The 24,693-nt window shown below is 42.3% G+C and overlaps 1 protein-coding gene and 1 long non-coding RNA gene across 4 annotated transcripts in view; both read left to right on the top strand.

The window, feature by feature from the left end:
- The window catches only part of LOC117512516, a 528,597-nt gene that overhangs the window by 42,821 nt on the left and 461,083 nt on the right, over positions 1 to 24,693 (top strand). The window lies entirely within an intron of this gene.
- The window catches only part of steap2 (STEAP family member 2, metalloreductase), a 100,449-nt gene that overhangs the window by 8,774 nt on the left and 66,982 nt on the right, over positions 1 to 24,693 (top strand). For 2 of the 3 annotated variants that reach the window (XM_034172518.1, XM_034172502.1), the window contains exons 2-3: positions 1,630 to 1,634; positions 19,559 to 20,005. In XM_034172518.1, the coding sequence (XP_034028409.1) occupies positions 19,606 to 20,005 (400 nt within the window). In that variant the 5' untranslated portion in view covers positions 1,630 to 1,634; positions 19,559 to 19,605. Of the gene's footprint in view, positions 1 to 1,629; positions 1,635 to 10,860; positions 10,866 to 19,556; positions 20,006 to 24,693 lie in introns of all 3 variants that reach the window. The other variant, XM_034172509.1, reaches the window with a different exon arrangement.

The raw sequence follows: 24,693 nt of genomic DNA, 5'->3' as shown, positions 1-24,693 counted from the left end.
GTTAGAGGGTGCACTCACTATACTGCACACACAATGCAGCTGTAATCCTGTCTGCCATTTTGAAAGTGGTCAAAACACACAGAGTGACATTGTAACTCTGTGGCAAACCATTAGTAAAATGCCCAGTTTTACAATGTTAACATAACAGTTTAACATAAAAATGCCATACATACTCAGACGACTCCAGACCTACCCAGAACCTTTTATAAAAAAAATATTCGCATGTATATGTTCTGGTATTTACAACAGCACACCTTTATTACTGTCCAGGATCAAGAGACACATCATTCTTGTTCTGTTATTTATTAAAAGGCTTGTAAAGACATTTACAAAAGGGATATCTATCCCAATAAGTTATTTACAAAAATTAGAAAAAGTGTATCCTCTTTCCTGTCGAGATATTTACAAGAGACACATCTTCCCTGTTCATTTATTTACAAAAAGCACATTTTCCAATAATGGGTATATTTGTAAAAGGTACCTCTTCCATTTTAGGGTTTTACAATGCACACACACACACACACACACACACACACACACACACACACACACACACACACACACACTTTCTTCCAGTTCTGTGATAATTCTTTGGTTTTCCTTGGCGGACGTAATAAAAATTAGACAGACGCGATTAAAATAAAAATCACATGTATGCGTTTATGATAAAAATCAGACAGACAGACACATTTCAAATAAATAATCAGACATATCAATTTAAAAAAATGTAAAAATGTCAAAGTAAGCTTTATTGTCAGTGCCATATGTACCGGACACACACAAGTTTGAAATTGCAGCAGTCTGTGAGGCCTACGGTGTAAGTGATAATAATAATTAAAAGGTAATAGAAATGTAAAGATACACGAGAAACTAGGGGCATGCAAAACAAAGAATATTTTAATTGAATCTTTACTTAACCAGGTTAGTCCCATTGAGATGGAGATCTCTTTTCCAAGGGAGACCTGGACAGTTATAAAGTTTCCAAATTAGTAATTCCAAATTAGCGGTGTTCCACCTTGCGTGGCATGATGTTATCTTAGACTATAAGCATGCATTACTGGCTACAAAGCGGGCCTATTATTGTGATTTGATCAATAAAAACAAGCATAACTCAAAGTTTTTGTTTGACACCGGAGCATTTCTCATTCATGGACAACCACCTGTTTGTCATTCTCCCTTTTCAGCACAGGACTTCTTGGATTATTTCGAGAAGAAAATAGAAGACATTAGGTTGAGCATATTTCAGCATGCCCTGGCCCAGCCACATCTCCCTTCTATGGAGGTCAGTGCTACCATTGAGGTGTGACCTAGATTTACAGAGTTTGATAGTATCTCACTAGGCGTGCTGACAAAACTTGTAATGTTTACAAAAAGCACAACCTGCTTATTTGATCCGATACCAACAAAACTGTTAAGGACCTGTGGCCCACTCTTGGACCGACTGTGCTGGAAAGTATTAATCTCTCATTAACCTCTGGATCTGTTCCTAAATGTTTCAGATCTGCAGTGATTAAACCATAACTTAAGAAATCTAAACTTGACCCTAGTGTATTGAAAAATTATAGGCCGGATGTTGTGGATTGCCCCTTGTTTGCTCGTTTCTGTCTGTCTTTATGTTTTCAGGTGAAGCTGAGGTGGAGTTGCTGGGTAGTGGATGGATGCATCCTCTGTGTGCCACGTCAGGGCTCCGCTCCCGGCTGTCATGTTGCTTGTGGGCCCCGTCCCCATCCATTAAGACAGCGCATGGGATTGACAGAGCAGCATCTCACTGATGATCCACATCGTTACTGAGTGGGTGCTTACAGCTGATGATCATCACTGTTCCAGATTTAACCCAGAACCTATCATGGGTTCGGGGCCAGAATCTACTGCGACGCACTGCTTCAACCGCTGACATCTGCTGCTGGCTACCTGAAGAACCTCCGTTGCCACATGTTCCCAGCTGTGCCATGCCATCGCACCCAGCCGGTAACCTGAGCTTATGTTTTTCTCTCTGTTCTTATTTTTGGCATCCCGTCACCATGTTGGAGCTAATGTCAGTTGTCTGTTTTTCCCAGTGTGTAATCACTCGCTTCACTCAGCCATTAATTATCAGTCTGGTCATCTCCACGCTACTCAGTGTTCAGCAGCTATTCTGCTCTCAGTCTGTTCCTCTCACGGAGTTCTGTAAACATCAGTGGTTATCTGTAGTTTGGGTTGTGCGCTTCTGCGTTGTTTAGGAACAGTTTGCAGTCACCTTGTTATTCCACTGGTTAAGCCGTTCAGATAATTATGATCTAAGCTTGGAACTTGGAGCTGTCATCTGACTCTGTTGGTCTTCCACATGTGCCCACCTTTTGGGTGTGTCATGTAGAACTAAAATCCTGAATGAACCGAGACTTTGAACTGAACTGGACTCTGGAATGAACTGCAGTTTTTATCTAAACTCCATGTTGGGAAAGTGTAGTGACACGGACCCACAACAGGGGGCATAAATGAATGGACAATGGATGCGATAAAAGTATAACACTTTACTGTTGTGAATGTGCACAACGAAATACAGACAATCACAGAATTTGTATGCAATCAATATACAAAGGTGACGTGTGGGCAGGCTCGAGGATAGAAGACGTCTGTCCAGAGAAGAGCCGGGCCCCACATGATTCCCACTGCCAGCGGGTCTGAAGCACACCGGAGCTGCCAAGTCCTGAGTCCCCAGGTGGCCACCGTCTCCAGCTGTCAGACCTGGTACTGCTGGCAGGAAGCAGAAACAGTTACTGGTGGGTGTGTGTACACACCCAGTAAACAGTCAGCAAACACGTTCTTTCTGTAGCCGGGTGGGAAAAACACCTCCACCTTTAATCCAGAAAACTAGGCACGTGCAGAGATCTGTGAGTACTTATCCAAGTTTGGCATGGGGAGCGAAAATGTCAGCCCTCCACGAACCACAAACCCAGCCTCCAACTGCAAGCACTCACCAGCTGCAAAAGTACAGATGCAAAATGGTCAGCAATACGGCAGAGTAGTTTAACTATTTGGTAGACAATATCTCGGCAGCAAGGTGGAGATGCTGCCCGGCTTTTATGGTGGTGGTTGATGAGTGACAGCTGGCGTTGATGATGAGTGACAGCTGTCACTCCCAGTTGCTCCCGTGGGGCGGATGCGCCCTCTCGTGCCTGAAGCCCGCACTTCAGGCAGGGTGCCCTCTGGTGGTGGGCCAGCAGTACCTCCTCTTCAGCGGCCCACACAACAGGACCCCCCCTCAACGGGTGCCTCCTGGCGCCCGACCCGGCTTGTCGGGGTGACGGTCGTAGAAGTCGGCCAGGAGGGCCAGGTCCAGGATGAAGCTCCTCTTCACCCAGGAGCGTTCTTCAGGTCCATACCTCTCCCAGTCCACCAGATACTGGAACCTCCGGCCTCGTCGACGAACGTCCAAGAGCCTGCGCACCATCCACGCAGGTTCTCCGTCGATGATCCGGGCAGGAGGCGGCGCCGGTCCGGGGGTGCAGAGTGGTGAGGTATGGTAGGGCTTGATGCGGGACACGTGGAATACTGGATGAATCCGCAGTGAAGCAGGAAGTTGCAGCTTCACTGCGGCCGGACTGAGGACTTTGAGGATTTTGTAGGGTCCAATGAACCGGTCCTTGTGTTTCTGAGATTCCATGTGGAGTGGGATGTCCTTCGTAGATAACCAAACCTCCTGCCCGGGCTGGTATGCAGGGGCCAGGGAATGCCGGCGGTCCGCATGGACCTTGGCCCTCGTCCAGGCTTTGAGCAGGGCAGAGCGGGCAGTGCGCCACACCCAACGGCACCTCCTCAGGTGGGCCTGGACCGAGGGCACGCCGACCTCTCCCTCCGTGAGCGGAAACAATGGGGGCTGGTACCCCAAACATAGCTCGAACAGGGAGAGGCCGGTGGCAGATGAGATTTGGCTGTTGTGAGCATACTCGATCCAGGCCAGATGGTTGCTCCAGGCCATCGGGTGCGCAGAGGTCACACAGCGGATGGCCTGCTCCAGCTCCTGGTTCGCCCGCTCTGCCTGTCCGTTCATCTGGGGATGGTACCCGGACGAGAGGCTTACGGTGGCCCCCAGTTCCCTACAGAAACTCCTCCAGACTTGCGAGGAGAACTGGGGACCACGGTCGGAGACAATGTCTGAAGGAATCCCATGCAGACGTACAACATGGTGGACCAGAAGGTCTGCTGTCTCCTGGGCCGTCAGGAGCTTCGGGAGGGCCACGAAGTGGGCTGCCTTGGAGAACCGGTCCACTATCGTGAGGACGGTGGTCATGCCCTGGGACGGCGGGAGGCCCGTGACGAAGTCCAGGCCGATGTGGGACCAGGGGCGATGAGGCACCGGTAGCGGCTGGAGGAGTCCTTGTGTCTTCTGGTGATCCGCCTTGCCCCTGGTGCAGGTGGTACAGGCCTGGACGTATTCCCAGACGTCGGCCTCCATGGACGCCCACCAGAAGCGCTGCCGGACCACTGCCACGGTTCTTCGCACCCCTGGGTGACAGGAGAGCTTGGAACCATGACAGAAGTCCAGGACTGCGGCCCTGGCCTCTGGTGGGACGTAGAGTTTGTTCTTAGGGCTGGTCCCCGGGTCCAGGTTCCGTGCCAGGGCCTCCCAGATGGTCTTCTCCACGTCCCAGGTGAGGGTGGCCACGATAGTGGACTCGGGGATGATGGTTTCCGGTGGATCTGACAGCTCAGTTTTGACTTCCTCTTTGTGTACCCAGGACAAGGCGTCAGATCGTTGATTCTTGGTCCCGGGGCGGTAGGTGATCTGGAAGTCAAACCGCCCAAAGAACAGTGACCAGCGGGCTTGCCTGGGGTTCAGCCGCTTGGCGGTCCGGATGTACTCCAGGTTCCGATGGTCCGTGAAAACCACTCACACGTGTCTCCACTCCTCAAGAGCCTCTTTCACCGCTAGGAGTTCCCGATTGCCGACGTCATAGTTCCTCTCTGCCGGGGTCAACCTGCGGGAGAAGTAGGCACAGGGGTAGAGGACCTTATCGGACTCCCTGCTCTGGGACAGCACGGTTCCTATCCCTGAGTCAGAGGCATCCACTTCAACAATAAACTGGCGGTTAGGATCGCGCTGCACCAGAACTGGTGCAGTCGAAAACCACAGTTTCAACTCCCTAAACGTGGCCTCGCACCAATCCGACCAGGTGAAGGGGACCTTAGAGGAGGTCAGGGCTGTCAGGGGACTAGCCACCTGACTGTAGCCCTTAATGAACCTCCTGTAGAAATTTGCAAAGCCGAGGAACTGTTGCATGAGTGACAGCTGGCGTTGATGATGAGTGACAGCTGTCACTCCCAGTTGCTCCCTCTCGTGCCTGAAGCCCGCACTTCAGGCAGGGCGCCCTCTGGTGGTGGGCCAGCAGTACCTCCTCTTCAGCGGCCCACACAACACTCCAATCTGAAATGAACTGAGACTTTACATCTGAACTGAAAGCCTGAATGAACTGAACCTCTGAACTATTTAGTTTAGCTTAGACTCATTTTTATTTCCAGACGTGTGCCCAAATGCACCTTCATTATTCTCACCTGCCCTCTCCTTTTCCCCCGCAGTCCCAGCAGCTCAGCAGACTCGCTTCCCTGATTCCAGTCCCTGTCTTGTGGCTCTGTCAGTCCCCTCCATCCTCCGTTGTCCCTCCACTGCGCAGTCCTTGTTAAATAAACTCTTGTTTAAACCTCTCTGTTTGCCTTACTGCTCCTGCACTTGGGTCAACCACCAAACCCGGTTCCCCAACCGTAACACCAATATCAAATCTATCATTCTGTTCTAAAATTGTGGAAAAAGTGGTTTCATGGCAGCTCGTGGACTATCTTACTGAGAATAATCTTTTTGAGCCACTGCAGTCTGATTTTAGAAAATATCACTCCACAGAGACAGCTCTCACTGAAATAGTGAATGACTTTCTGTGAGCAATGGACTCGGACACCACTACAGTTTTGGTGCTGTTCGATCTCAGTGCTGCGTTTGATACTGTGGGTCATCATATTTTGTTTGATAGGCTGGAGAATCTTTTTGGGATTAATGGAAGTGCCTTTCCATTGGGCTACTGCTTGGCAAAGACGACGAAGAAGAGGAGGAGAACGTTTCCACAAACAGCGGGAGAAGAAGAAAACTAGAAGGGTGGAAATGAGAGTAAGGACTTTGAATGTTGGTAGTATGACTGGTAAAGGGAGAGAGCTGGCTGATATGATGGAGAGGAGAAAGGTAGACATATTGTGTGTGCAAGAGACCAAGTGGAAGGGAAGTAAGAGCAGGAGCATCGGTGGTGGGTACAAGTTGTTGTACCATGGTGAGGACAGGAAGAGAAATGGTGTAGGGGTCATTTTAAAGGAAGAGTATGTTAAAAGTGTGTTGGAGGTTAAGTGAGTGTCTGACAGGGTGATGAGTGTGAAGTTGGAAATTGAAGGGGTGATGGTGAATATCATCAGTGCATATGCCCCACACGTAGGTTGTGAGATGAAGGAGAAAGGAGATTTTTGGAGTGTGTTAGATGAGGTGGTGGAGAGTGTGCCCAAGCATGAAAGAGTGGTGATAGGAGCGGACTTCAATGGCCATGTTGGTGAAGGGAACAGAGGTGATGAGGAAGTAATGGGTAGATATGTAATCAAGGATAGGAATGGGGAAGGACAGATGGTAGTTGATTTTGCAAAAAGGATGGAAATGGCTGTGGTGAAAGGGAGGAGCACAGGGTAACATATAAGAGTGGAGGAAGGTGCACACAGGTGGACTACATTCTTTATAGGAGATACAAGCTAAAAGAAATCAGAGACGGTAAGGTGGTGGCAGGAGAGAGTATCGTTAGACAGCATAGGATGGTTGTTTGTAGGATGAATTTAGAGGTAAAGAAGAAGAAGAGAGTGAGAGCTCAACAAAGGATCTGATGGTGGAAGCTGAAGGAGGAAGACTGTTGTGTGAAATTTAGCGACCAGGTGAGAGAAGCACTGGTTGGAGGGGAAGCAATTTTGGACAACTGGAAAAGTACTGCAGATGTGGTGAGAGAGACAGCTAGGACAGTACTGGGTATGACATCTGGACAGTGGAAGGAAGACAAGGAGACTTGGTGGTGGAATGAAGAAGTCCAGGAAAGCATAAGGAGAAAGAGGTTGGCGAAAAAGTTTTGGGATAGTCATAGAGATGAAGAAAGTAGATGGGAGTACAAGGAGATGCGGTGTAAGGTGAAAAGAGAAGTGGCAAAAGAGAAGGAAAAGGCATATTGCGAGCTGTACAAGAAGTTGAATAGTAAGGAAGGAGAAAAGGACTTGTACCGATTGGCCAGACAAAGGGACAGAGCTGGAAAGGATGTGCAGCAGGTTAGGGTGGTAAAAGATGCACATGGTAATGTGCTGACAAGTGAGGAGTGTGTGCTGAGAAGGTGGAGGGAATATTTTGAAGAGCTGATGAATAAAGAAAATGAGCTAGAGAAAAGGTTGGATGATGTGGTGACAGTAAATCAGGAAGTACAAGAGATTAGTAAGGAAGAAGTGAGGGCTGCTATGAAGAGGATGAAGAGTGGAAAGGCAGTTGGTCCAAATGACATTCCAGTGGAGGCATGGAAATGTCTAGGAGAGATGGCAGTAGAGTTTCTAACCAGATTGTTTAATAAAATCTTGGAAAGTGAGAGGATGCCTGAGGAGTGGAGACAAAGTGTGCTGGTTCCTATTTTCAAGAACAAGGGTGAGGTGCAGAGCTGCAGTAACTACAGAGGCATAAAGGTGATCAGCCACAGCATGAAGTTATGGGAAAGAGTAGTAGAAGCTAGGCTTAGAAAACAGGTGAAGATCTGTGAGCAGCAATATGGTTTTATGCTGAGAAAGAGCACTGCAGATGCAATGTTTGCTTTGAGAATACTGTTGGAGAAGTACAGAGAAGACCAGAAAGAGTTACACTGTGTGTTTGTAGACTTAGAAAAAGCTTATGACAGGGTGCCAAGAGAAGAGCTGTGGTATTGTAAGAGGATGTCTGGAGTGGCAGAGACGTATGTTAGGGTAGTGCAGGACATGTACAAGAATAGTGTGACAGCGGTGAGATGCGCAGTCGGAATGACAGACTCATTCAAGGTGGAGGTGGGATTACACCAAGGATCAGCTCTGAGTCCTTTCTTGTTTGCAGTGGTTATGGACAGGTTGATGGATGAGATCAGACAGGAGTCCCCATGGGCTATGATGTTTGTAGATGACATTGTGATCTGTAGTGAGAGTAGAGAGCAAGTTGAGTCTAGTCTGGAGAGGTGGAGATATGCTTTGGAGAGAAGGGGAATGAAAGTCAGTAGAAGCAAGACCGAGTACATGTGTGTGAATGGGAGGGAGCCCAGCGGAATAGTGCAGTTACAAGTAGTAGAAGTGGTGAAAGTAGATGAGTTTAAATATTTGGGGTCAACTGTTCAAAGTAATGGAGAGTGTGGTAAAGAGGTGAAGAAGAGAGTACAGACAGGGTGGAGTGGGTGGAGAAAGGTGGCAGGAGTGATTTGCGACCGAAGAATATCAGCAAGAGTGAAGGGGAAAGTTTACAAGACAGTAGTGAGACCAGCTATGTTGTACAGCTTAGAGACGGTGGCACTAACAAAAAGACAGGAGGCAGAGCTGGAGGTGGCAGAGCTGAAGATGTTGAGATTCTCTTTGGGAGTAACAAGAATGGACAAGATTAGGAATGAACATATCAGAGGGACAGCTCAGGTGGGACGGTTTGGAGACAAAGTCAGAGAGGCGCGATTGAGATGGTTTGGACATGTGCAGAGGAGGGACCCAGGGTATATAGGGAGAAGGATGCTGAGGATGGAGCCACCAGACAGGAGGAGAAGAGGGAGGCCAAAGAGGAGGTTTATGGATGTGTTGAAGGAGGACATGTAGGTGGTTGGTGTGACAGAGGAAGATACAGAGGACAGGGTGAGATGGAAATGATTGATCTGCTGTGGCAACCCCTAACGGGAACAGCCGAAAGACAAAGAAGAGGAAGTGCCTTTGCATGGATGATGTCGTTCTCAATGTTTTGTATAATAACACTACCTCTAACCTTAGTGATATGAAATTTGGGATTCCACAGGGATCTGTTTTAGGTCCCCTGCTTTTCTCCCTTTATGTAGCACCCCTTGGGCATATACTGTGGCATTTTGGGATTGCCTTTCATTGTTATGCTGATGATAATCAGTTGTACATGCCGTCAACTGTGGGAAATCTCATTTCCATAAAATGTCTGGAGGACTGCCTTGCTTCTGAGAGGCTGTATGTCTAGTAACTTCCTACTTTTAAACTCTGATAAGACTGAAATGATGGTTCTTGGTCCAGCGAGACATCGGCATCAATTTGACCAGCTAGCGCTCAGCCTGGGTTCGTGTGTCATACAGCATACGGACAAAGTGAGGAACCTTGGGGTAATTTTTGATCCCACGTTGTCCTTTGACCTCCATATTAGGTATACAGGACTGCTTTTTCCATCTGCAAAATATAGCAAGGATTTGCCGATCCTGTCTATGGCTGACGCTGAGACCCCGATTCATGCTTTTGTTTCTTCTACATTGGATTAGTGTAATGTCCTATTTTCAGGGTTACAGTAGTCCAGCATTAGGGATCTCCAGCTGGTTCAGAATGCTGCTGCCACACTTTTGACACGAAGCAGAAGGTTTGAACATATTACATCCATTCTGGCATCTTTGAACTGGCTTCCTGTCTCTGTAAAAGCAGATTTTAAGGTCTTACTGCTAACCTATAAAATTGTTCATGGACTGGCACCTTCTTACCTCACATACATTTTTAAGTCAAGACTAAAAATGTATTTTTACTCCCTTTCTTATGAATAGCTTTTATTTGATGAGTCTCACTATTTTATTGCACCTGTTTCCCTACATGGCTGCAGTCACCTGAACAATAATGCTCACTAGATTGTATTCATTCCATTGTGGTGATCTTGTTATGATGAGGGAGTTAGTGTCATGGTTCCCCACTGATCCCTGGTTTTTATTCTGTTTTTAAACCTGTTGTCATGTGTGAGTTTTTCCCCCAGATGGTGCCCTCCATTGAGTTTTACACTGGTTGCTCCTTACCGTTCATCTCTGCAGCACACCTGGAGTGTATGAGTCGCTGATGAGCGGCAGACTATATAAACTCAGACTTTTTGATCAGTAGTGCCGGATTCTTGATTGATGTACCTTTCCTGGGTCCAGGTTCATGACGGCCTCTTCCATGATCCATGATCCAGATCGTTCCATGAGGACCAGGCCTGATTGCTTCTCTGTGACCTTGACCGCATCTTCCTGTCGCTCCCATGGGCCTAAGACATCGGAGCTTCCCGCAGCTAAACTCAATATAACCTGGCCAACTCTTTAATTCCCGTATTAGAGTGAGCTGTCTTTCCTGGTGTTCCAGATGCTTTCCTGAGTGGCTCCCACGCTCCCAAGCTACCCTGGTTCCTCGCCCCTGGATCCCTGCACAGTAAGTCACCTTGGAACTCCTCGGCTCTCAGCTCAGAGTGTGGCTCTGCTTCACGCCAGTTAAGTTCCTTCTCATCTCAGCGGAATCCCATTCTCACTCGTTCCTGTCTGTGACTGTACTAAGATAAAAGAACTGTTCCAAGAACTCTTCCTAAGAACTGCATGAACTCTGACAATGAACTGTTAAGAGCTCAGCTGTCTAAGTCCCGCTTAATTGGAACTGCATCACAAACACGCAGCACTTGACCTCGGACGTCTACAGACAATTTATGAACAGTGAACACTTTCTGAACAGTAAACCTTATTGTCTAAGAGGAGAACATTATTCCCTGAACTGTGAACAACTCTATTCATTCGCTCACCATCTGTGTCTTCATTTCCCTTAGTTCCTGGTCTCGGAGTCGTGCATTCCACCTGGTCCTGGTACCTGAACCTCTGCTTTCAGTTCTCCTTCAAGACTGGCTCGGGATACTGCAGCTCCCTCTTTTCATCGCCAGGAAGCAGGACACTCTCCATTCTGCAGGCACCCCAGCACAGCATCTTTATTTTGTCCTTACAATAAATGCCTTTTCTTTAGTAAACCACTCAGTGTCTTGCTCCGTAGCGTCCATTGCCTGAATTGGTCCGGGTCTGTCCGGACCTCTAACCATAACAGCTAGGAAGTAATCAAAAATAGAACCTCAATATGCAAAACAACTCAGACACAGAAGGTAAGTTAAAAAAAAAAAAAAAAATCAGTGTTTTATTAACAAACAAGACGTTGACAAATAACTCCATCCAGGGCGAGAAGGTCATAACAAAAACAGTTCTAAACTCATCTGGGTGAGGGCTTCCCAAAAATACAAAAAGGGTGCGGACAGGAGTTCAACAAAAATACAAACTCAACCTACCAAGGGTGAAGGAAATCCTGGATGTGAGGAAATACTAAGACAGTCAATACGAAAAGGAAATGCAAAATATCTAGAACTGAGTCAATGCAAAACAGGGAGTGCAAAAAAACCTGACATTAGCTACTTATTGATAAAGGAGCACTGGAAGACACAGGAGAACAAGACAACATGACACAAATATGTTAATCGACCCCCGAAGACTACCCCCAAAATGTAACCTTAAATAACCAGCTGGACTAATTAAACACAAGTGTACTAATTAGGTGGCAAGAACATGTACTAACAAAAAGGGGCAACAGAGAACAGACTTTCACCATCCAGGGTGACAGGAACATAAGATAATAAAACAAAAAGGGGTGGCAAAGAACAAACTTCCACAAGAAAAGACATACAATCCTTACTCATAATTTCTATCTAGAAAACAACTGAAAAGGAAACTGCAAATACCAAGACATCTGATGAGCTACAAATAAAGACACAAGAGGTGTTGGGCTTGAGTCCAGAAGATCATGGGTTCAAATCCCCGCCTGACTGGAAAATCACTAAGGGCCCTTGGGCAAGGCCTTTAATCCCCTATTTGTCCCGGTGTGTAGTGAGCGTCTTGTATGGCAGCACCCTGACATTGGGGTGAATGTGAGGCATAATTGTAAAGCGCTTTGATCATTGGATGCAGATGGAAAAGCACTATATAAATGCAGTCAAACTCTCCCAGGTTGGCCCAGGGAGAGAGACATGCACTGGACCACAGAGCTCAGCAGCAGCCTGCAGACACAGCATAGGCCCAGTGGCTTGTCTGTCAAAAGACTACCTGACCCAATTGTGGCCCTATCGGCTACAGAGGCTAAGGAGTCCTTCCCACGCATGTCCTAGCCCCCCTCTTGTCCAATCACCTTTAATGCTATTCATGATGAGAGAGAGAGAGAGAATAAAACAACACAGCAGAATACAAACAAAAAAGCGAGTCACAAAATCCAGAAAAAAATGGAAAAGCGGTGCAGAAAAATAGCTCTCACTACTGATACTAGTAAGAGCAAGAAATGCTTCAGGCGTTGTTTGTACAATTATTTACAAAACATTCAGATATCACAATAAAATTTAGAATGTAAATATATGAGGTCTGTGAGAAAAGTATCCGACCTTATTATTTTTTTTAAAAAACCATATGGATTTGAATCACGTGTGATTACATCAGCCAAGCTTGAACCCTCGTGGGCATGCGAGAGTTTTTTCACGCCTGTCGGTGACGTCATTCGCCCGTGAGCATGCCTTGTGGAAGGAGTGGTCCAACCCCCTCGTCGGAATTCCTTTGTCTGAGAAGTTGCTGAGAGACTGGCGCTATGCTTGATCAAAATTTTTTCAAAAACTGTGAGGCACATCCGAGTGGACACCATTTGAGAAATTCAGCTGGTTTTCGGTGAAAATTTTAACGGCTGATGAGAGATTTTGGATTGTTTCTATCGCTGTAAGGACTTCCCACGGAGCGGGACGTCACGCAGCGCTCCGAGGTGGCGACGTCATCCTGTTTCAAGCTGAAAACCTCCAAATTTAAGCCTCTGTTGACCCAGGACGTCGTGAGAGAACAGAGAACTTTCATAAGAGGTCGGAATCAACAGTTTATCCGGACATTCCACTGTTAAAGGAGATTTTTTTTAATAAAAGACGTGCGGACGGATTGGCGCGTCGGCTTGCAGCCAGCACAGCGCGCCACGCGCCCGCCACAGGAAAACACCTCCGTTGGAAGCCTTAAGAACAAGTTGGAACATGCCCTGCTGTTAAACAATTTCTCAGATACTCAACTGAACGCCACCAAAAGCCGCCTGGATTTTACAAATGGTTATCAACACGGAGGTCACGGCCGCCATATTACCACTCCAATGTTCCGCTCCTGAACGTTCTTTTCTATTGATCTTTAATGAGCCGCACGCAACTTTATTCTTTGTAATTTTGTTAAAAATATACCTTCATGTGCAGCTATAAACTGTGCAAATCGCCAGATCCAAGGCTGTGGACAAACATTTCACCCGTGAGTATGATTGAAATGGGAAGTAATGAACAATAATTTGAAGAGTTCTACCCTTATTCCAGCATATAGGCAAAGATAATAATAATAATAATAATAATAATAAGAGGCTTATTAACTCAACATGTGTAGCCACATGTTGAGTTTTGTGTTGGACGAACTATTTTAAGACATTTATTAGGTCTATTTGTGCATATTTTGAAGCATTAGGTGTTGTCCATCATGACTTTTGTTATCCATTCACTTTTGTTCATGATATGGTACCACTACACACACACACACACACACACACATATATATATATATATATATATATATATATATATATATATATATATATATATATATATATATATATATATATATATATATAAGCTTGCTGATGATTCCACAAAACTTGTATAAACTTGTTTAAAGAATGATAATTTTTTTGTATTTGTCCTAATGTGTGTAAGTGCGAATAGAAGGGAAGAAAGTGTCAAAGTAATAAAAGAAAGAAAGAAAAGAAATAAATCAAATAGCTAATCATGGCATGCATACATTAGGAGGGATCAATCTTACATTATCCAAAGAACAAAAATAAGTAAATGAGAGAATCAGATCAGTTATTACTTGAAATTGTTGATGTTCTAATAAGCTGTCTATGTGCGGCCTGCATAAGTAGGGAGTGGTAAGATGGCCACCAGTTTGCTTCAGCAGATTGTACGGGGTGTGTGGGCCAATGAGTGATCCAGTAATATATACAGATCAGTGACAAAAACGTGCAGCGAAAAATGACAATAATATTCATGAAAACGCATGGCGCAAAAAATACTCATAAGTTATAGTACTAGGCCTATGTACAAAATTTAAAAAGTGCTATAAAGGTTGAAGTCTCCACGTTCAACACTCAAAGTGCAGCAGATTGTTACATCCGCTTAATTAGTTCATGTGACTTTTTACACGAGGGTGCATCACTCGACTCCAGAGGGTTAATTCAAACAAAGCGAGAGCCAGGAGCAGGAGTAAATTGTGGCATTGATAGCATGTGGGTGTGCTAGCATGGTGTGGATAAACACTCATTCATATAAATGTTTAGCCTTTCATAAAAGTGAAAACGCCCCGCCCTTTTCCAGTTGCAGCTACGGGTCTAAGATTTATGTTTCCATAAACATTTAAATCAATGTATTCACCTCATAGCAAACTGCATAGTGTGGTGTGTTACAACTAAATCTAGTTATCTGAAGTATTTGGAAAAACAATACCATATTTATATCCTGATAAACTGATTAATTGCTTTTATTAAAAACCACTTAACCACTATTTTATACTTTCATCAAAGGATGCCACACATAACTGCAGATCTACAAGCTTACAACGCACATGGTGCAATGTGATGTGATTTGAATATGTAGATCTGCTGTTTTCACATTTTTTGATCATTTCAACCTATAATGACATCCCCCAAAGCAGTTCACCAGAGTTAAAATGCTTAAAGTGTCAACTTCTTTTGTTCCCAGAGTCCAGTTTGTTCATGAAGGACTAACAACATAACAAATATGTATGCTTTACATATTTTTTATGTGATATTTGTTACAGTGTTTATCTTTTTTTTTGTCCTTTCAACAGTTTCACATCATAAAGTTAAAACTAATATAACACTGATTAACTACTGTTATAATAAAACGCCTGCATGCATATTACTCATGATGCAGTACACAAATGACAAGTATTTCCTCTTTTGTCATGCTTCATTGGCTATACATTATGTTGAGTTGTAAAAGGTGTTTGTCCGTTGCTCAGATCATTATACTATTGTTTTCCATAAATAGCCAAAGTTCTGATTGCATCCAGGCTAATTTTTTTTGCATGTAATCTTGCTCAAACATATTCAATAGTATTCCTCTACTTTTCATATACAGCCTGTCTTGATGTGCTTTGGCCAGCGTCCTCCTTGTAAGAGCAACACCCCTACTTTCCTCTTTATTTGGCTATCTATTATACATTTATTTTAGTCAAGACTTACCAACTTGCATGGATATTGTTCACTAATCACTTAAATAATGCATACATCATTTGTTGTCTGTCTTTCTCAGTGCTCTATTTGTGTGATGTGACCTACAGCACCTTGCTGCCAGCCTGCCAATGCCATGACAGTTTCACTGCCTATAAGTGAGTGAGTGGTGATAAATAAACACTCTTGAATCTTAAATCCTTTCTCCAGCATCTTTCTTAAGACCAAGTCAGCAACATACTGTGTAGTCATTTATTTTATTCAAAGCTCCAGAATATAAAGGGATATCATTCAGTATTGTACTGTTATTAAGGGCTTGTGAATTTATACTGTATGAACTTCAATGGGGGCCGAGTCTCCACCTACATCACCTTCACCTACATCTGCTGCCAGACCTTTGACAGAAAGCAGAAAGTTTGACCACATTACACCCATTTTGGCATCTCTTCACTGGCTTCCTGTCTCTGTGAGATCAGATTTTAAGGTCCTGCTGTTGACCTATAAAATTATTCACAGACTAGCACTACTTAGCTGACCTAATTAAACCTTACGTACTGGCCCAGGCTCTGCGTTCTCAGGGTGCAGGACTACTTAGTGTCCCTAGCTTTCTCTTATCATGCACCTGTTTTATGGAATGATCTCCCTACATCAATGAAACAGTCACATTCTGTAGCATACTGGCATAGTATGTTACTATGCTTTCTACCCTTTTAATACCAGTTTTGAACTATGCCATTTCCGTTCTAGACCTCTGGCCTTATGCTTGACGTCATGCAAGTAATCACTGAAGCAAGGTGACTGTGTTTTTTTTGTGGGGGGGGGGGGTGCGTGGTTTTAATATAGGTGGTGCAATCATGTCGAGTGTAGTTTTGAGCACTGAGTTTAAACCGTCCACAAGACTGTCTACTGACTGGGCATTTTCCATACGTGAAGCTAACATATCAGGCAGTCTATCTTTGAGTTCATTCATAGTTGAGGAGTTTATGTGTCGCCGCAATGATAAATAAGGTTGTTGTTCCACTAAACATGCCAGTAAAACTGTAAACCTAATAAGTGAGTGATCAGAGACCACTGATGCCACTAATGTCAGTATTTGTGACAGCAATACCACATGCGAGAACTAAACCCAGGGTATTTCCACAAATGTGTATTGAATCCTGACTGCATTGCTGGAATACTAATCCATCCATAATTTCCATAAATGATTTGCAGAGGGCTATTTATATGTATGTTGAAGTCACCAATAATCAAAATGTTATCTGCACTAGTTGACAAGTTAGAGATAAACTCACCAAATTCATTGAAGAATTCAGAGTATGGGCCAGCGGGCTTATATACAGTGACAAAGTAATACCGCTCATTTTTATTCATGTGACCTTGGCAATATGTAGCATCGTGGGCAGAGCAGAGAATAAGATGTTCAAATGAATTATATTTGTGACCCCCAACAGCTAATAAACTAAACCTAGATTAAGAAATAAGACTAACACCCCCCATCTTGCTTTGCATCACGAGGGAGTTGACTAAATGTGTATGCCAGTGGGCAGGCCTCATTTAAGGGGAGGACAGCTGTAGGTTTAAGCCAGGTTTCACATAACCCAATCATATCTAAGTGATGACCAATAATTAGATCATTAATCAACAATGATTTTGAGGATAGTGACCTTATGTTAATGAGACCAAGATGAAGGACCTCAATGGGGTTTACAGTTGAACTGTTTGGAATTTAGGGATGGTTCCAGAGTAGCCTATATAAGATGCCTGGAAGTAGGTTTAGGTTTGAGACATTCCACGCGGGTTGTAGGTAGCAGACACAGAATATTTGATATTGCTGGAACAGCCAGTGGGTCATCCTCAGTTTCATCATAATCCAATATAGTAATGGATATTAGTTTGCAAAGCATATCCCTCTGTGATTTTATGGACACGTCTGCGGAAACAGGCCACAGGCTCAACTGGACAAATTTCCCTCCCTGGCACATAAACTGCACTATAACCATAGTGGATTTTCTGCACTAATTTCCCCGTTAAGCAAATGGATCCCACACCCACATTTGTCATAAGCCTTGCAGGGTCTCTAATCACCTGCTCCATGGCCTACTGTAAAGTTCTAGTCAGTGATGTCAAAACAAAACGGATGAAAGTGTGATTACTTAAGATCTTAACACATTATAGGTGCTGTAATTAATTAATCTAAATAAATGCATTATTTTGACAGCCATAGTTGGTTATTACATGACCTTTGTGTCCTTTCTCAATCTTTAATGCTTCGATCTTAAATATGATCAATCTATCTTTGTTAGTTGGCTATGTACCACAGGCTTTTAAGGTGGCAGTAATTAAACCATTACTTAAAAAGCCATCACTTGACCCAGCTATCTTAGCTAATTATAGGCCAATCTCCAACCTTCCTTTTCTCTCAAAATTCTTGAAAGGGTAGTTGTAAAACAGCTAACTGATCATCTGCAGAGGAATGGTCATTTGAAGAGTTTCAGTCAGGTTTTAGAATTCATCATAGTACAGAAACAGCATTAGTGAAGGTTACAAATGATCTTCTTATGGCCTCGGACAGTGGACTCATCTCTGTGCTTGTTCTGTTAGACCTCAGTGCTGCTTTTGATACTGTTGACCATAAAATTTTATTACAGAGATTAGAGCATGCCATAGGTATTAAAGGCACTGCGCTGCGGTGGTTTGAATCATATTTGTCTAATAGATTACAATTTGTTCATGTAAATGGGGAATCTTCTTCACAGACTAAAGTTAATTATGGAGTTCCACAAGGTTCTGTGCTAGGACCAATTTTATTCACTTTATACATGCTTCCCTTAGGCAGTATTATTAGACGGTATTGCTTAAATTTTCATTGTTACGCAGATGATACCCAGCTTTATCTATCCATGAAGCCAGAGGACACACACCAATTAGCTAAACTGCAGGATTGTCTTACAGACATAAAGACATGGATGACCTCTAATTTCCTGCTTTTAAACTCAGATAAATCTGAAGTTATTGTACTTGGCCCCACAAATCTTAGAAACATGGTGTCTAACCAGATCCTTACTCTGGATGGCATTACCCTGACCTCTAGTAATACTGTGAGAAATCTTGGAGTCATTTTTGATCAGGATATGTCATTCAAAGCGCATATTAAACAAATATGTAGGACTGCTTTTTTGCATTTACGCAGTATCTCTAAAATCAGAAAGGTCTTGTCTCAGAGTGATGCTGAAAAACTAATTCATGCATTTATTTCCTCTAGGCTGGACTATTGTAATTCATTATTATCAGGTTGTCCTAAAAGTTCCCTAAAAAGCCTCCAGTTAATTCAAAATGCTGCAGCTAGAGTACTGACGGGGACTAGAAGGAGAGAGCATATCTCACCCATATTGGCCTCTCTTCATTGGCTTCCTGTTAATTCTAGAATAGAATTTAAAATTCTTCTTCTTACTGATAAGGTTTTGAATAATCAGGTCCCATCTTATCTTAGGGACCTCGTAGTACAATATCACCCCAATAGAGCGCTTCGCTCTCAGACTGCAGGCTTACTTGTAGTTCCTAGGGTTTGTAAGAGTAGAATGGGAGGCAGAGCCTTCAGCTTTCAGGCTCCTCTCCTGTGGAACCAGCTCCCAATTCAGATCAGGGAGACAGACACCCTCTCTACTTTTAAGATTAGGCTTAAAACTTTCCTTTTTGCTAAAGCTTATAGTTAGGGCTGGATCAGGTGACCCTAAACCATCCCTTAGTTATGCTGCTATAGACGTAGACTGCTGGGGGGTTCCCATGATGCACTGTTTCTTTCTCTTTTTGCTCTGTATGCACCACTCTGCATTTAATCATTAGTGATCGATCTCTGCTCCCCTCCACAGCATGTCTTTTTCCTGGTTCTCTCCCTCAGCCCCAACCAGTCCCAGCAGAAGACTGCCCCTCCCTGAGCCTGGTTCTGCTGGATGTTTCTTCCTGTTAAAAGGGAGTTTTTCCTTCCCACTGTAGCCAAGTGCTTGCTCACAGGGGTCGTTTTGACCGTTGGGGTTTTACATAATTATTGTATGGCCTTGCCTTACAATATAAAGCACCTTGGGGCAACTGTTTGTTGTGATTTGGCGCTATATAAAAAAATTGATTGATTGATTGATTGATTTAACTATCGACTGACTCCAACATGGTTGAACTTGCCAACAATATGTGAAATAATTTCATCCTCTTGTCTGTCTCTTCTGCTTCACAGACCCACTGAAGTCCTCTGATAATAAAACCATCTGAAGGTGATCAATTATGGGCTCCATCTCCATGATGGGCAGTGGCAACAGCCCTGTGTTCATCACAGCCTCCACCTCCCCTCACCAACACATCCAGAACTCCTTCCTGCCCAATGGCATAAAGGTAACTCCTGGAAGCTCAGGGGACTTTGGGAGGAGCAGATACCATCATATTCAACCCACAGTGGCCATCCTGGGTTCAGGAGACTTCTGCAAGTGTCTGACCCTACGACTGCTGCGCTGCGGCTTCCATGTGGTGGTGGGCAGCCGACGTCCGAAGCTGGCTGTTCATTCCTTTCCCCATGTGGTTGATGTGACCCACCATGAGGACGCTGTAGGGAAGGCCAGCATTGTATTCTTAGCAATCCGCCGCGAGCACTACCCTGTACTGTGGGACCTCAAACATCTCCTGGAAGGTAGAGGACAATATGAGTATGTACACACATAACTAATACAATGACAAGTACTGTATTTAATTACAGGGGTCATACTGTGCAGAACTGGTTGTCATCTAGCTTTTGCAGTCAAATATGTTTGACACTTGAAAATACCATAATAATGTGCTGTGGAAACATCTCAGATATATAAAAATATTACCACTGAAACAGCAACGTTTCGACTTCTGACACCGAGAAATAATCAGGATTCGTATGAGAAAGATGTCAGCATCCATATGAGCACAATATAGGTCTAAGTTGAGTGGGTGACAACCAGAGTCTATTGTATAACGGCTGAGTAGATCCTTGTCATTTGATTAGTGCTTTGTATGTCACATGGCCTGGATTATTCGTCCCATTTGTGTTGCATTGTATTTTCTGTGCAAATTTGATTACATTTACTATTTACCCACAACAGCCCTAGATTAAAGGTCCACTTTTGAAGACATTTTTCATACTATTACTTCTACTAATACTACTTGTAATAATAATAATAATAGTAATAATAATAATTTCAACAACTAAAATGTTTAGAAAGAATTGAAATGTTAGAAAAATGTTACAATTTTTTTTTCTATTTCAATTTATTTGTTCTTTTACATGAGAATGTACAGTACAAACACAATACATTCACAGTAAGAACAGGAGTAGGATGAAGACTAGTCTATTTAGTCCCTACCCCATTCTCACACAAAAAATACAATAAACAATTAACATAGATGGCCACATACAATATGATTTTTTTTTACATTGTTTTTACAAACAAGACTTCAACATTTCTTTTTTAAATTTATATTTAAATTGAATAATATTTGAACATAATTTTAATTCATTTCCCAAAGAGTTCCATAACTTAACTCCAGCATATGAGACACTCATTTGTTTAAGTGTTGTTCTCGAAAAGGGTAATTTAAAATCAAGATTTCGTCTACTATTTCATCATTCATAATAAAATATTTTTCAAAATTTGGGTAACAAATTATGTCGAGCTTTAAACATGATTATTAATGTCTGTAAAGAAATAAGGTCTTTAAGTTTTAACGCCCTGACTTCAAAAAGAGTCCAGAAGTGTGCGCTTTTGGAGGAGCTCTATGCAGAACTCGTATCACTTTTTTTTGTAAAATAAATAAAGGCATTAAATTAGAATTATAGGAATTACCCAGACTTCCAAGCAATACATAAAATATGGGAGAATTAAGGAGCAATACAAAATTCTCATTGCATTATAATACCAAAAATTTTACTTTGCTCAAAATAGCAAAATTTTTACAGGACTTTCTTTTTTATATAGGCAATGTGTTGCTTCCATTTTAGCTTCTCATCTATAATAACCCCCAGAAATCTAAATTCTGACACCTTTCAATTTTAATCCCATGAAATTCACAGTATCTCTTTGTCTTTGATTCGTAAATAACATATACTTAGTTTTACTTAAAGTTTATTCACATTAAACCATTTTGAAGTAGGGCCATTTCTTGCTCAACTATATTAAATAATTCATCCAAATTCTTTCCAGAACAAAAAAAATTTGTATCATCTGCAAAAAGTACAAACCTTAATATTTTTGACACATCACATAAATCATTTATATACAAAATAAAACATTTTGGTCCCAAAACAGAACCTTGCGGAATTCCACATAGAATCTTTCTACAGTTTGATACCTGTACTGCATATTCAACATACTGCTGTCGGTTTTCTAAATAACTTGTCATCCATTTTAACACGACCCCTCTAATTCCATACGCCTGTAGCTTCGCTAATAAAATTTGATGATCAAGAGTATCAAAAGCCTTTTTTAAATCGATAAAAACTCCAATTGTATGTTTTTTGTTATTCAATTCTGTAGCAAGGTCCTCTGTTATTTTCATTAATGCTAATGCTGTTGATCGATTACTTCTAAATCCAAACTGACTGTCATGTAACAGGCCATGTTTTTCAATAAAATAATCAAATTTATCTACAAATATTTTTTCCAGAACTTGGAAAACTGTGAAGCAAAGATATAGGCCTATAGTTAGTTAGACTGTGACAGTCACCTGACTTAAAAAGGGTATGACTTTAGCCACCTTCATTTTATTTGGAAAGACACCAGTGTTGAAAGATTAATGATGAATTCAAAGGCTTAGCAATGCAATCTATAGTTTTCTTTACAATAAACATATCCAGACCATCACAATCACATGATTTTTTGCCCTTCATTTTGGATCAGTGGCCAATTATGTCACACTCATCAACTTCACCAGATAGAAGGATTTTAAAACTTACTTTCAAGTCTCCAGTTCTCCTCAGTATCATTTGAATGAATGGCATTTGCAAGAGATGGACCGACATTGACAAAATATGAATTAAATTCTTCTGCCATTTCTGGCAACACTTATTTCTTTATTTTGGGTCATTAAATAAATAAGATGGATGAATATGAGACACTTTGTTACCAATTATGTCCTTAAACACTTTCCATGTTTCCTTAATATTACTTTGTTTTCAGATAAAAACAATGAATAATAATCTTTTCTTGCATTTCTCTTAATATTGGTCAACTTATTTTTATACGCCTTTATATGTTGTTTCAGCATATTCTGTTTTGAATTTATGAAATCTCTATACAATTTATTCTTTATTTACATGCTTTTAAATCCCCTTTGTTAACCAGGTTTGCCATCAAATTTCTTTTGTTCTTCTAATATTTTAATTGGACAGTTCTTATCATACAACATCATATGCCTTATTTGCATTATTACTTTACATACCCTGTCCCATTCTTCTTCATAAGATCTTTCCTAAATCTATGAATGTTCCTCAGTCCTAATTCTAATTATTTGTTATCTTTTTATGCTCATTTTCTTGACCTGGCAGGAATAGGCTATAAATACAGGGAGATGATCAGTTATGTCATTTATTAGAAGACCACTTTTAACTGTATTTTCTATTAGGCCTACATTTAAAATATATTGGCTATTAATGTAGCACAAGCTGGAAGTGACTCGACTAGGCTTAGTAATGGCTGGATAAATGACCTTTACTGTACATGATATCTAGGAAATTTGAACTATTCATATCAGTAGATACATTTAAAAGATAATATTGAAATCTCCACAAATTATAATGTTTTATTGTCATTCAACACAAAATAAAATTTCATCCAGTTTATCTATAAATGTTTTTACACTAACAACCAGGAGCTCTATATATACATGAAACCAAAATTTTTTTTTTGCTTCTCATTTCAATCTCAATAGTTAAACATTCCATCAAATCTTCAATTGCAGTGGTCATGCATTCGACTTTTTGCATTTAAAATCACTGCAAACAAATAAAGGCAACACCTCCACCTTTTCTGTTAGTTCTATTAACAGAAAATAATTCATAACCACCAAAATGAAAGTCAGCCCCTTTATCCTCATTCAGCCATGTCTCAGACAAAGCCACAACATTAAATCTGTCCTGAAACGTTTCCAAATAATTTCTGATTTCAACAAAATTAGAATACATGCTGCGACAATTGAAATGAAGTAAGGAAAATGCTTTACCAATTTCAGTACTGTTTTTAAAGTCACTTTCAGTATAATACTTACATGTATCAGATACAAATGTGTGCAAGTTTGTGTCTGAGTCCAAATCATACTCAAAATCATAGAACTGACAGTGTCTTCGGCTCGCGTCAATTGTCCAGCAGTCATTAAAATTAATTAATACACTGAACGGCCTCCAGGTCGCTATCCCCTCGATACTGTGTCAATTTACACATACCTTATTTGTCCTTGATTATGCTTTCTTCGTAATTTTCCAAAGACGCACGGAGAGCCTTCACACTGGTAGTTATTTCCCCAATGGGAACATGCTTACCACGGCTATGGGGAGCATACCAGCCCGCTGCGCACAGGACTGTCTCCCAATCCAGCTCCTTTCTCGGCATCTCCATGGTCACACCAAACTCTCGTAGTCCTTCAACCGCATTTCGAGGACAATCAAACATCTTTGTCTTTCCATCTTGCAAGAACAGTTTTAATTTTGCGAGAAACAAAATGCGAGACTTGATACGCCTCTCCTGAAGTTGCTTCCTCGCTCCTCGGTACATCGCGCGCTCCTTAAACACTTCGGTGGTGAAATCATCATCAAAATAAATCCTCTGATCATCTATCTGAATGTCCTTCTGGGCCCACGCAGCATGCAGTACTCTTTGTTTCTCGCTGTAGCTTCGGAACCGGACAATGATAGAGTGGGTGTAGTCCTTGCGCACCGAGGAGACACCTGCGGCGCGATGCGCCCACTCAATATGAATTTCCTCCCGGATACTCAACTTCTCACGGAGAACTTTCTCAATAAACTCAACCATGTTACTTCTTCTTTTTTTTCTGGAACAGAATAAATCTTAAGTTTTTCTTCGCGCACGTCCCTCCATTTCTTGGCATTTATCTTCAAGTTGCTTCTGTTTGCGCAGTACATGGCATAAAACTTTTGTTAGAGCCATTTCTCTATCCTCATTATGCGCAATCCTCTGCTCGCGTCATCATTTCTTTTTTCTAAATTGTTCAAAGTTCTGTTTAATATCTGAACCTCCTTCTTTAGCTCACCAAAATTCCCAGCTGTTTCATTTCGGAACTGGCGAAGTTCTTTGAGAATTTCGCAAGTTTCTCCTGCAGTCTCAGCGTTCCTCTCCACAC

Source organism: Thalassophryne amazonica, chromosome 1, assembly GCF_902500255.1.
Source record: "Thalassophryne amazonica chromosome 1, fThaAma1.1, whole genome shotgun sequence".
Taxonomy (NCBI): Eukaryota; Metazoa; Chordata; class Actinopteri; order Batrachoidiformes; family Batrachoididae; genus Thalassophryne; species Thalassophryne amazonica.
This window is presented reverse-complemented; position numbering and strand designations above follow the sequence as displayed.